This window comes from Xenia sp. Carnegie-2017, unplaced genomic scaffold (genome assembly GCF_021976095.1).
Source record: "Xenia sp. Carnegie-2017 unplaced genomic scaffold, XeniaSp_v1 HiC_scaffold_13, whole genome shotgun sequence".
NCBI classification, from domain to species: Eukaryota; Metazoa; Cnidaria; class Anthozoa; order Malacalcyonacea; family Xeniidae; genus Xenia; species Xenia sp. Carnegie-2017.
The window spans coordinates 2,272,082-2,286,554 of NW_025813436.1; the positions used below are offsets into that span (position 1 = coordinate 2,272,082).

At 34.7% G+C, this 14,473-nt stretch overlaps 3 protein-coding genes across 3 annotated transcripts; 2 read left to right on the forward strand and 1 right to left on the reverse strand.

Annotated features, from left to right (window-relative positions):
• Positions 1-414: 414 nt before the first annotated feature.
• LOC124455802 lies at positions 415-1,672 on the reverse strand. Its single transcript, XM_047006422.1, has 2 exons — positions 1,282-1,672; positions 415-869 (listed from the first exon to the last, which is right to left on the reverse strand). Exons 1-2 carry the CDS (start codon positions 1,670-1,672, stop codon positions 415-417), a joined length of 846 nt encoding a protein of 281 aa, XP_046862378.1.
• Positions 1,673-3,510: 1,838 nt separating this feature from the next.
• On the forward strand, positions 3,511-4,839 carry LOC124455809. Its single transcript, XM_047006431.1, is given in 5 exon segments — positions 3,511-3,552; positions 3,634-3,730; positions 4,058-4,251; positions 4,253-4,397; positions 4,574-4,839. Coding segments are annotated over 5 exon segments (744 nt in total).
• A 415-nt stretch (positions 4,840-5,254) lies between these two features.
• LOC124455817 lies at positions 5,255-5,895 on the forward strand. The gene is made up of 2 exons (XM_047006438.1): positions 5,255-5,373; positions 5,539-5,895. Exons 1-2 carry the CDS (start codon positions 5,255-5,257, stop codon positions 5,870-5,872), a joined length of 453 nt encoding a protein of 150 aa, XP_046862394.1. The 3' UTR covers positions 5,873-5,895.
• Positions 5,896-14,473: the final 8,578 nt, after the last annotated feature.

Below are 14,473 nucleotides of genomic sequence, written 5' to 3' on the forward strand. Positions count from 1 at the left end.
TGAAACATGTACATATGAGTAAAGTAGAACATATATAATGTGTAGAAAGTTTGTAATTTATTAAGTTTTAAGTATGCTAGTTTTCTAATAAACTTGTATAAATATACCCATATATAACCAGAATTTTAATGCTCTAATCGTGATAAGGCCTTCAGAAAAAACAACTGTAATTATAAATGACAAAACAACAAGCATCAGTTGAAAACCAATTTACCTTCAACAAAACACACTAGAATTAAATAAAACAAGAACTTAAACATCAAAATGGTATTTATAGTTCCAGTTAATGCAGTTATATAGCATGCAGTTAATCATTCATCATCAATGTCAAAGCTCATTAATACCTCTAAAAGTTTGATTCTAGCTCTCTTGTTCTTCTTAGATGAGAGTTGTTTTAAAGGTGCCACCAGACTTTTACAAAAAAAGTAAATCAGAATCATTTGTGTCTTCACCAGATTTATTAATGTCTTTGACTATTGCTGCAGTAAGAGCTGCATTTAAAGGGTCATCATCTTCTTTTCGTTTTCGAGTTTTCGTTGAGGCTGCTATGATTTCTGAGGATGGTTTGGGCTTGGGTGATGGATTTCTCATTCCAGGTGCAGCAATTGCTATTTCATTGGAACTGCCTGAGGATACTTGAGTTAAATCAAATGGTGACGATGATCGACTATCTGATAGTCTGGGTACATTCACATTGCTTGTTGATTTTCTATTAGAAACACTATCTCTAAGGAAACTCAATTCAACAAAGAAGGCACATGTGGGTAACTTTTTTGCTTCTGCTCCAGATCGTGATTCCAATTCTCTCTTTTTCAGACACTTTCGGAAATTTTCTCTTAACCTTTTGAACTCATTTTCTGCTTCAATTGCTGAAAAACATATGGGTAAAATAACTAATTGTTGTCAAAAGCATACCAAGTCACAAATTTAAAAAGAAAGCACAACACAACATGTGGTGTGCAATACTCGCAATATTTTTATACACATCTGGTTTAATAGCAAAAAAATAAAAGCATCTGCAAATGAGTTTATGAACAAAATATCAATATCATCTGAAGTTTTGCTATGGACTTTACATAACTAGGACAAAACTAACAATATGGTTTTTTAGATGTAATGCTAGGTATGCAAACACACAGGTATAAACACATGAAATGGCATGTAACAAAGTAAAAACATGAGAGATTTTTCATTTCTGGTTACCACAATAAACATGATAAGCTTCCTGCTTGTCATTTGTCAAAGGATGCTTTGTCATTGATGCATATTTAGAGACTGTACCTTGCACATGGAGTTGCTCTGAAATTTTTAACCATGCTTGTTTCTTCATAACACTGTTCTTGAACCCTTTGGACTTCAAATCCCATAGGCAAGGATAATTCCACACTTCATCAGTCAAATTACTACTGAAGTGATTCTGACTTTGTAAAGAGTACTCGCTCTCTTCGTTATGTCCAAAATTGTCTATCGTATTATCACTGGTTTGGCTAAGCAGTTGCTGCTCCTTGGAAACATCTTCAGTCGCCGTCGTCTTCTGCATTATATCTTGATCCAATATATACGTGGATTCTTCAGATCCAGTAAATATTTGGCTACCATAATAATTGACATGCGGATTGCTTCTCTGAAAACTTAATAATTTGGTGAGCATCAATTCAGTATTATCCGCCATCTTGCTACTACCCAGGAGTCAATTTTTGTGGTATAATTTGATTGGCTAAAAAGTGAAACGGTATGAATTCCGCGGAAAAAAGTTGACTTGACTTCAACTTTTAAAATTGGAAAGCAGTACGGTGTGCATACCGTTTTGCTGTGCTACATTTTCTACTGCCCATGCCTGTACCGTTTGGCGTTTACCGTTTTCCGTCCTTACCGGGAAGTGGAAATCCAGCTTAACGCTGGGCGAACGATGCAAATATGGGGAGAGAACTTTAATACGCATGCGCTTACTTAAAAAACCGCCCGCGCGGGCGAAGCGACCGTAATGGAAAACCGCCTTTACAATGACACGCGGACGCATTCGCACCAGGCCATGCGCGCCAAGCTCGCGTCGTTGTAACGCGCGTCGTGAAATCTTAAGGTCTCTAATATGGCTGCGATAACCTTGAAAAGGTCTATTGTATTCTTGAAGTGAATTATGTCATGGAGCGTCTATATCGATGTAATATTTGCCTAGAATTCGTTTCAGATTCTCTTCAATTACTAATAACACATATTGGCCGTGTTCATCGTGATGAACCAAATTTTCATGTTGTTTGTGGCATCGATGGCTGTGCCAGGACGTTTAAGAAATCTTTATCATTGAGAAATCACCTTATTCGAAAACATAACATCTTGCGCAATACGAGGAACAGCGCAGAGTTGAATACTGATAGGGGAAACGACGATGCTAATCAAAATCATGAGATTGATAATACAGACCCTGAACAGGGAGAAGAGTTTGACATTATGGCTGACCAGGACAATTTATCTAGAGCGAATGCTTTATGTTTGTTAAATTTCAAAGAAAGAGGACGTGTACCTCAAACTGTTTTTGATTCCTTCGTTGAGAATGCTACGAAAGTTACTCAAGCAAGCATTAACCTTTTAAAGTCTGGTATAACTAGCTGCCTTAAAAACGCTGGGATTGACTTAAACAGCCTACCAGAGGTGAATGAGTTATTTGATGAAGACAACTCAATCTCAAATCCTTTTGCTGGTATTGACCAAGAGTATCTCCAATATGAATACTACAAGAAGGAGTTTAATCTTGTGGTAAGTTGTAAAATTGGTTTAGAAATTTATAAAAAAAGTAATCAAAATTTTATAATCAATTCTTTCACTTTTTAGGAACCACTAAAGATTGTTCTTGGAAAATACCACACTAAGAAAAGAAGAGGAAATAGATTGAGAGATGTCGAAAAACAGATGATGCATACTATATTCCCTTGTTGTAAAGTCTGCAACAGCTTCTTAATGATGAGTCAATTCTTAATGAGGTTTGTGTTGATTACATGTGCATGTGATGTATGTATATAATTGTCCATTGAACACAATGCTGAATATAGAAAATTTTAATATTACCATTGCCTTAGCTTTGTTCTGCACATGACAGTATCCGATCCAATTTTGTGTAGGTGGAAAATCCTCATTTTTGCAACAGTGATTTTTTGTCTGATTATTGTGATGGTGAAGGCTTTAAAGAGCACCCACTATTCAGTAAAGATCCATTGGCATTGCAACTTTTTATTTATTTTGATGAAGTAGAAGTTTGTAACCCATTAGGATCAAGAGCTAACAAACATAAATTAGGTTAGTACCATAATTTAATTTAATGTGCTAGTAATTCCCATACTGTAGGTTTAAAAATGTCTATTTCATTAAATTTTCCGGTTGCCTTTTGCATTTCATATAGCCGCTTTTTATTATACATTGGGCAATATACGCCCGGAACACTGGTCTCACATCAATTCCATTCAACTACTTGGACTAGTGTCTGGTAAGCATCTCAAGATATATGGTGTAGAACCTATGCTAAGAGCATTTCTTAGAGACCTTCAAAAATTCGAACAGGTATTGGACTAGTGTCGATGCATGTTTTTCATGTTTTGTTCTTTTAACTCTAATAAATTAAGGAATAAATTAACTTTTTAGGATGGTGGCTATGAGTTTATAATATATAATCAGCGAAGATGCTTTGCAGGAACAATTGCATTTATATCTGGAGATAATCTTGGTTCACAATATCTTGGTGGGTTTAAGCAAGGATCACAGTCTTACAGAAAATGCAGAGTCTGTCAAATGCTACAGAAATAACTGAAATGGTATATATAATGTAGCTACAGTAATGCTTAATTGACACTTGCCACTGCATCTATTGCATGGTTTATGCTTTCTCCAGAGTATGTAAACTTTGAAAAATATAAAGTACTAAGTTGATATGAAAGTGCTTTACTTCAGACAATGTATTGGTTTAATTAATTTAAATGGTTTCAGTGGTAGATACTGTATGTGTTTAGTGTGACTTAATTTAACTTATTTGTTTAGTTTCATGAGGATGACTTTGTTTTGTGAACAGTGCAAGGTTACTATGAGCAGTGTCAAAAACTGGACCAAGGAGAGCATTTCAAAAAAACTTATGGCCTGAATCAGTTTTCTTTACTTAACAACTCAAAGTACTATCATGTCATTGGAGGACTCCCCCCAGATGCTATGCATGATATACTGGAAGGTGTGCTACAATACATTGTTAAAGAATTATTAAAAGAAGTATCTCTTTGAAAAGAGATACTTCAAACTAGACGACCTTAATAAAAGGATGCAGGCGTTTTATTTTGGTTATCATAATGATACCAATAAACCTGCTCCAATTCAAGCCCAAAGACTTCTTTCATCAGACAATAGTTTAAAGCAGCACGGTACAGTAATGTCCTTTCCACTATTTTAAAAATCCTTAAATTCTATATAGATCTATATACAGTATGTAACTGTTTGATACCATAAGGTATTCTAAGGTCAGGGGATCCCTAAAAATGAAGTAATAAGCACACGTTCCCTCAGGAAGATAATTTATGACGCTTTTCCGTCCTATTAGCAAATCAGATGTGGTGTCTTGGCCTACATTTTCCATTTCTTATTGGTGACCTTATAGAAGTAGAAGATCAGCACAGGGGGTTACTCTGTACCTCACTTCAAATTGTTCGTATAATTTTTACTCCAATTGTGAGCAGAAAGCAAGTTTCATATCTTCAAATACTCATTCAAAAGTTATTACAAAATTTTAAAGAATTGTTTCCAGAATGCAGTATGATTCCAAAGATGCACTACATGGTTTACATGCCAAGAGCAATACTTCAGTAAGTTTAGAATTCTGATTTACAATTACAAACCATATGGCTTCAAAAACTTGCAGTTTTCAAAACTAATTTACAATTCTTGCTTGTATTCTGTATCAATTAACGGATTTGGCCTCTTCTGCGAAGTTGGTGCATGCGCTACGAAGCAAAACACCATTACTTTAAGAGGTTGGCAATAGTGATTGGTAATTTTATAAACTTACCATACTCGTTGGCAAAGAGGCACCAAGAAGGAGTTTGTTATCGCCTACAGTTTGCTGAAGGTGGAAATGGCACGTTTATTCGCGAAGGCACTGAAATTATGCCAGGTGCAGTTCTTAATGATTTCTTTCATTCAGATACAATATATAGTTATAGCTCAATGGTGCATCCATTATCCTGAGTTGGTTTTATTTTTTATGTAAGCTACAGCTACAGTAATGAAAAAAACTTATCTTCGTCTTTTTGAAGGTAAAACATTATATTTTGGTGATGTTGAAGAGAGTGGGCTCATTCGAACAGAATCTCCTGAAGTGAACAGACAAACACCATTGTATAGGTAAGTCAGATTGATGTAATTTGTCAGATGACTGAAATATCTTCATTGTGAATGATGAAATTGCTTAAAATTGCTCTTTATTTACTTGCTTTTCAGTAAAGTTTATGTACACAATTAATTTCTGTGAACTAAATAATATTAATATTTTTCCTATTATAATTTTAGTACCAAATGGATTACTATCAATGGAACAAAATATAAAGTAGGAGCTACTGTCCACATTGGTTATGATTATGTTGAATTTCCCCAGTTTTGGGAAGTTATTGGTATTTATATCATTAACCAAAATGTTGCAAATGCCATGTTTGTTGTTTCAAGAAAACAGACTGTCAGGTTTTCTGAACATTATCAGGCTTATGAAGTTGCTCATTCAAAACAGAAAGAAATTAAAATTAAATATTTTAAAGAGTTAACCTCACATTTGCCATTTAACTTGATAAAGCCATTTGGCTGTAACACAAAATACATTTGCCATAGATATGAAATAGATGTAGAATAAATTTTAGTTTCCTGAACACAGCATATTCATGCGTTATCGTAATGTATATAGTATGGCCTTTCAAAAAAGCTGATTATCTTTGGTATAAATTATTCTATTTACTGTTTAACCTGTGTACTTATTATCAGTGAATGATTTATAGGGTGGGAAGTGCACAGGGGTGCTCACCCATCTATGTTCTGGTCAACACGGTTGCATTGAGGTGTGCCAAAACGGTATTTCTTATTACTTTTAAGTTTTAATGAACTCACAAAGCCAAGGTTCCCCAAAAAAATCTATGCTTAATCCACCTCTGGTTAATATAACAGTTTTTAAACTGTTTAAATGAACGCATAAGTCAACTGTTCTGTTATCCGTGTCAGAACGAAAACAGCTGCAGTTTGATATAAGTATAAAAATAAGTTAAAAAAAACATTTAAAATAAGTGTTATTTTGACACCCATGATGTTACAAGGAGAGTGGTGCAGAAATACCGCCCTTTATAAATTATTGTAACTCTTGCAAATGGCGTTAATTTAACACCAACCACTTAACACCAAAAAACAGTGTTAATTTAGCACCTTTGTGGCAGCACAAGGTGCTATTTCAGCACTATTAATTGGGTGTTAAAGTGTTGAGGTGTAAATTTAACACGCTACAATATGTTTAAGGTCATATGTTGTTAAATCAACACCAATATTCGTGTTATAATAACACCTTTTATTTAACACCACCGGTGGGTGTCAGTTTAGCACTAGAGAAAGTGCTAGTTCAACACCTAAAAAATAACAGTGCACTGCCGATCAATTGCAGCCTGTCCATAAAAATCAGTTGAATGAAGTCATTTCCTTACATGAAGTTGAAACTTGTTGCAATGCTGGAAATACGGATCACCATGAATATTTTGAATATGTGTGTAATCTTCGAAGTTGGTCAGCTCCAAATCACTGGCGTGAAGCTCTTGATTTGTTTCATTATTTGGTAACGTTACCAGAATAAATTCATACTTAAAAAGCAGTTATATTTGGGTAAAATTATGTAGTTTTTTTTTGAAATATGTTGTAGGCTATACCACACATTTTAACATACAAACTTGGAAAGACTAAAAAATAAATTGTTGCTTTCATTTTAAATCAACTACCACCTTTAATTAATAATCATCATGGTGCAATTCACAACTACATCTACATGTAACAAGTATGAAATAACCGTATGAAAAAGCCATTTGCACAATTATGCAGTATACTGTAATTTTCTAATTGCATCACTTTTTCAAAATGAGTCTTTATCTTTGTATGCTCTAAATATTATCAAGAAACATAAATTTTGTAACTTTGTATATAAAATTGTTCCAAAAACAATTAAGAAAGCTAACATTAGTAACTAAACAACATTTGACTCATGTCCGTGCCTTTATGAATATAAATTTAATACGATGTTACATTCATTTCATTGGCAAAACTATCTGATAGAATGTCACACATTTCCAAAACCCGGAGATTGACCTAAACAAGATATGAACTAAATTTTGAAACTGTCATAATTCAAAAGAATGTCATTCACTGCCAGGCAAAGAGTGTTAGAGCAATTATGAACATTCAGCTTTCTTCCTGCAGTATCATGCTCGAATGTGATGGATGGATGGCTGGTAAAAACCAATTGCTGGCACACTTGTACTCCCGGCAACAAACTGCAATACTATGGGCAATGTAACAACCATTTCAGACAATTTTCTGTTTCCAGATCAATGATAGGACAAGAAATTTCTCCAGATTCCACATCTTCAAAATATCTTGTAAAGTTTAATGACACAGCCTCCTCATTTATACATCTGTTTCTCCCCCTAGATGAGAATACCGGTTGAAAAAGTTCCTCCAGTTTTGTTCTCATTGAACAAAAACAATGCGCGAGCTTGGTGAGGATAGTGGCGTACATAATCAATGAAGCCATGGAAATTCAACCCTTCGACGAACTGATTTATTTCATATAAGGAAGATAAAAGGTTATAATGCAATACAATAGCTCGGAAAAGCAAATCTTTTTCTTCAAACGATACGAGTGGTTTACTGAAACCAGCCTATAACCGAAATGAACTGTCAAAAGAAGCAGCTTTGGCGAAGGCATCTGGATCTTTCATTTTTTCTAACTCTTGAAGCTTATGATTCATCTTTTGATTGGGTATGTCGCTAATGCATGTTGATTTTACCAGGTCAATTTCACCAGATAAAATGTAATCTACAATACTCGAAGACAAAAAGCAAGGAGAAGCAGAGCCTTGCAAAATTCCAACATAACATAACTGACCATAAGTGTAAAAGCTTCTTTGTTGTAGCGCAAGAATGTCATGGTTGAAGCTTTTTCTGTAATCCTCACCAACAAACATGCAGGATTTAGATACTTCACTGTGGAGTAATGAGAAAAATTCGTTTCTCGGCCCGCCTTCGTTAACTGCAGGTTCTCCTACGAACTGAACTTTGATCATGCTGTTAGATCCTCATTTGAGCACTTCCTTATTTTGAATTTAGCATCACCCCACAAATTTTTCCTTCTTACCTGAAAAAAGTTTGTGAATTTTTGAATTTAATTCTTTGGCCGCAGGCTCAGAATACCAATAAAAGCATGAAAGGTTAGCTTTAAACAAATTGATAATTCAAATAAATTTCATTTTAAATTTGGTAGTCTGACAACAACCCTAACCCCTCACTTCTTTCCCACTTTTCCCTACTTGCGCTGAAACAGTCTTTATTTTTTCAATCTAATGTGACACACTTTTGACTAATGTGACAGCAGAAAAAATGAATTTTGAAAATTGGTTTAAATAACAATGTTTAGTCGATCACCAAACTATTCTTCAATCTTGTTTTAATCAACAACTAATGGGGTTTGGTGCTGTAACCATGCAAAGGTGGTTCAAAATGGGGATAACAAATTCACAACCTTTTCCTTTTACAGTGGTAAAGACAAATTTCAACTACTTCATTTGAAAAACAATGAACTTGATTAAGATGGAAGCAATTCACACATGTTAGATAAGCAATGCTGTACACAATAAACGGGTTTTTGAACATATTTCAATCTTAACTTTCAACTGCATAATGTATTAAAGAAGGCACTGTCATGTTAAATTTTAAGACATAATTAACTTTCTATCACAACTGTAATATTCATATCTTAGACCATTCTGCTCAAACAAAATTTATGCCTTGATTTAACACATTAAAGCCCAACATCTTGTGATAAGAATTATCAAATAAGGTTCAAGAAATGTGCATACAATATTTTAATAAGTTGAATGAATTGGGCACATGGTGAAAAACATACCTTGATCCTAAAAGTTGAATCAACTTTATCTTATCTTTTAAAAATTTCTTGACAATGCTAGAAAGAGACTCCTCGGTAGTTATGCTTTCTGGCCTTTCCTCATCTTTTGTAACCTGCGTGTTACCAGGTGGAGATGCTTCATTATCTTGAAAATCTATATCATCATCAATGTTATTACAGAATCCAAATGAAGCATACACTCGATGTGGTGTTGTTTCCTGATTTTGTAGTTCAAGAATGTAAACTACAGCCATTTTTATAATCATTTTCACTTTTATGCAAAGCCTCTTTAATAATTTGATCATTATTTGTGAAAACATTTCACTTAAAGTACCATAAGTCAAATTGTTTAGTTTTTCACCCCCGTGCTGATTATCATTTATTGGTATAAGTGGTGACTTCATTGCTAGCATATCATGACTGCATGTTATTGGAAAATTTTCACCATTACTATGGCTTTTGTTTAATGTTGAAGATTGTTCAACATCCTCAATAGTGTTTCTGCTATTCACATCAACCTTCAAATACTGTTCATCATTCACTACGATGGGTACTGACTTATTTTCACGATCACTATGGTTGTTGTTTGACTTGGAAGACTGTTCTTTACTTACTTCAACATCATCTGTGTTATCACTGCTACTGTTATCATCCTTCAAGCATCCTTTTAATTTTGATAGAGAATAGTTAATGTCAGGGCAAAGGAAGAAATTAATTCTGTGATATGGCTTATTACATTCTTCCTTGTTATCATGCAAAACAAAATCTTCCTCACTCTCTTTTAGCTTTGCTACTTTTGATGCATCTGAGTATAGCATCACATACTTCGTCATAGGCTTAATTATATTTTTTGAATGTGCCATATGTTTATTTAGAGCTGCCTGAAATAAGCTTTCAGCATTAGCAGACTTTTGTATGGATAGAACTAAAGATTTCTAACACTGAATCTTTAATTTTTCACCATCATAAAGCACAATTCTGACATTTATTCGAACAGTTTCATTAAGATCTCCATCAGTGCTTTTTGCCCTTTTTGCTTTCCCTTTATAGCCACTGCCACTAGTCGATGGTCTGAAGTGCCTCGCTCTTTCATCTTCTTTTCTTTTTTTAAAATAAGTGAAAGTAACCGAAACACGTTCCTTTTCATGAAGCCCTTTCTCTGATAAACCTTATAGTCCAGATAGTTCGATTTTTTTTGCCACAATTTGCGCAAAAAGCATAAGATTCGATCAACTTCTTTCCACAAAACGGACAAAACATGCTTTGTCTTGTGTGGGCTAAGGTCGGCATTTGTTTCCATCTAAGAAACTGACGTGATATCATAAAGTAAGCATATAAATATATAATTCCGCATTTCACAAGACAAACAAATTGGGACATTGGGACAATAGCATGAAAATATTGGCTGAACTCTAATTAGAAATTCTTCCAGGGTTTTGCTGGACTTGGTCAGGCAACAACATTAGTAGACGATCTACATATCACAAGCAAGTGTATTTGCAGTGGCTTTCAACACATGTCCATACTTTAATAGCAAAAATTTGAGTATATGTATTTGCATTCGCTAGGTCACGCACGTACTTGTGTGACGCGTTACAAAAATAACAATGAAACCAAAGAAGAAATTTGCACATAGCGCTATAATTTGTTGCACAAGAAAATGAAAAATTCGGTAATTTCAGTAAATTATTCAATTGTTCAGAAATAGAGATGAAGAAGAGAAAATTTTGGAAGAGAAACAAAAACAAAACTCTGTTGCAGAAGTAGAAAAGTCTGTGGAAATGAGACAACAGTCAATGGAAACATTAGCTGAAACTTACAAAAGAAAATCTCAAAGTAAAGATGGTGAAAAACCTAAAAGAAGAATGTCATCCAATGGAAGTGGAACAATTGCCTATTTACAACAAAAGTCAAAAGTTAATGCAGAACTTAAATGAGAAGATTTGATGTTGAGAAAAGCTGAAGCTGATGAAAGAAAACAACAACAAAACAACATCATTTCTCAACAGGAAGCTCTCACTAAAGCCTTAACTGACATCATTGCTGCTCAGCAAAGGCAGAAAGAGCAACTAATGCATCAACTGCAACTTCAAAACACTGCTTTACTAACATTGATGCAGATATTGTTAAAAAAGACTGAAATGTTTTGTTAAAACCTTCCATATATTTTTGTTTGAGAGTAGACCAAACTTTTTTCACATACACAATTTACTGTTATTGATATTATAGATGAAACATTCATAAAGTTATCCATAGCAAGAGTATATTTGAGTGATTTTAAAATATGTTCTTGATGACTTAACTCTGTCAATTAAACAATTAGTCAACTTGATAAGATTGAATATTTTTGAACTCTTTACACAAAATATTCATGTATAGATGGAGTTTGAGGTTCAAAAAACTGTGAAGTTGTAGACCCATAAAAACAGCATCTGGCATTGTGAAAAAAGGTATAACAAGTCTACATTTTCCCTACAGCACTAAGTTGTATTTTTAGGTTCTTTTTGAAGTGAAGAAACTTAAAATAATTAACTATGTCCCCAAAAATCCATTCGACAGACACTCTTACACTGCTCATTGCTTCGTTCCATTGTTGCTGTTGAGGAGTTATTCTTGCTCCTTTAAATGGGCATTGTAGTTGAGGTCGATGAGGATAGGCAGGGTCACCATAATTGCAAACAGGAGTTTCATTGTCAAATGATCCAGCTGCTGGAGCTTGTTATATAAACTGGATTGGGCAAGCATTTCGCTTCCATGGCGTCTACCCTCCACAGGACCAAAGAGATTAGCCACAAGACCATTTGGAACAGCAACTGCCTGAAATTTTATGGCATGTACTCTTTTATGGAAATTATAAAGAACTCTTTGATTTTGGCCATGTTTAAAAATTGGACGCACTATCCCATCGACAGAACCAAAACAATTTTCTAAGGCACCACTCTTCTGAAACAATGCATTACAAAATTCTTTAATGTTGCCTGAAGATAACCATGGTTGTTCAAACGTTAACAGCAGACGTTTGCACTCCATGTATAAAAAGTTTATGATAGCATTACTGATCGTACAGAGTTGAGGGACTGGCCTACCAAATCTTGGCAACATATCCAGGTATCGACAAGGGTATGCATAAAGTTTCAAAAATATGCACAATGCCTCAAATCTATCAACCTTAAGGCTGTTATAACATGTAATAAATTGTGGTAGCGTCAAAGCATCCACAAGTGTGTAAATGTGTGATTTCATAAACCAAAATTCTGCTTTAACTCGTCGTCGCTTAATTTATCTAAATCAAACTCTTCGTATTTCCAATAAGGCAAATCCGGACTTTTAGCAGTATATAAGTTGAAAAGCAAAATAAAGTCTTCGTCGTCGATTGATTGATCCAAATAAGACATAAAAAGAAGCTCTCGAATTGCTCTCCACTTCGGCATTTTTTGTTTTTTAATTTTTTTGAAAGCAATGTTTTCTGATTTATATTCCCGTCAATTATTCTTCCGCTGAGGCGGCGTTTAAATTTGCGTAAACTAAAAATACGCTTGCGCCGGCGTTGTATGTTTATATTACTTTCCGACGTCACGTCAATTTCGTATATGGAAACTAATGACGACCGTGGGCAGTGAGTATTGAAATGTGTAGTGAGTATTTTGAAACGTGTAGTGAGTATTTTGAAATGTGTAGTGAGTATTTTGAAATGTGTAGCGAGTATTTTGAAATGGGTAGTGAGTATTTTGAAATGTATAGTGAGTATTTTGAAGTGGGTAGTGAGTATTTTGAAATGTGTGGTAAGTATTTTGAAATGTGTAGTGATTATTTTGTAGCGTGTTGTATGATTTTGAGTGATGTTTTCTTATTCTTTGTTATGTTTCTTAAATTATTTTTCTGGTGACCCGTACCGGCCACCGTATATTGATGACTGCCACCATCGTAGATCATGTATGGCATCTCAAGACAGGGTCATTTTCTTGTCAAAATTACCCCGGTTCAACTTAAGGGCATCGCTTTTATCCAATGCCCAGCCAGTGATAATGCAAGTGAGAGTGAGAGTGCCCAAAACCCGAGAAACACCCTTATTTTTGTGTGAGAAGCTTGTAGCAGCTCATAACACATGCGTTTTATCTTCCGAGTTTACTCGGAAACCCAAAAAAGTAATTACTTGTGAGGGAACTAAAATTTACTTATCCGGATGTACGTAAAACACTACTTCACTAAATAAGCAAATGGTATCTCGAATATTCCGAACACATGAAGCATATGTGTCGGATGTCAGCCAAGTATCATCAATAAGTCCAACCGGAATATGTCCTTTTTGACGTAAATTTGAAAAAACAGGTTTGAGGAGTTTTGTGGACAGATGGTTAGGCTGTTAGGAAAACAGACAAATTGATATAGTTGCCCTCTCCAGCAAAATCAGTATATATCGGCCCTCTCCAGCAAAGTCAATATATGCATGGACTGTTTTGCACAAAATGCTAGATCATCACCATTTTCAAACATTTCGGTACCAGCTCTGCATATAAGTATAGTCGCATAATCATGTATTTGATGTAAAAGTCTCAAGTCTACTGTTTAATTATTTTTAGGTCGGTACAAACATACCCAAATATTTAGAAACAGCCTCAAGATGGCCGTTTGTTTTAGCAATTGGTAGTCGATGCAACCCAACGCAAGTGTTCGTTATATATCGAAAGCCAGGGCTTGGAGCAGCCTAATCTTGTGAGGGCAATTGATGTTTGCTTTAAACTATTTTACGTACTTGATGTTAATTACCCATGGCAGAGCTGTTCGTCGTGGGAGTTCACAGGTTTTGTATGGTATTGAGGACAATGGAAAACAGAAGACTACACCTGCTGTTGTTGCAATGAGAGCAGCATTAAAGTAATCAGACCATTGACGCTAAAAATATATTGATATAAATCTAAACTTCTCAGCTATTGCATGTACCTGTTGTTTATATACATGATACTTGTCTATCTTCTGTTTGTAGTTTTTACTAAATGTAAGTTGTGTCCGTGCAATGTTTTTTTCTTAAATAAATATACTTTTTTAGCATAAATACACTCTCTCAATGAATCACTAAGAATCGCCCAGGAATTTAACAAGGCAACTAGTTACTTTTAACTGGGACAAGTGTCAAAATTTCAACATTAGTTCGTGGTTGAATTTAACCAGAATAAGGGTTAATTAATTTAACCCCGGTTCCTTGTTAAAATAACCAGGATTGCGTCGGTCCCATTTGGAATACTTTCCTGGTTAAAATTTAACCCCATCCTGGTTATTTTTAACCAGGATGTTTTTAGAGTG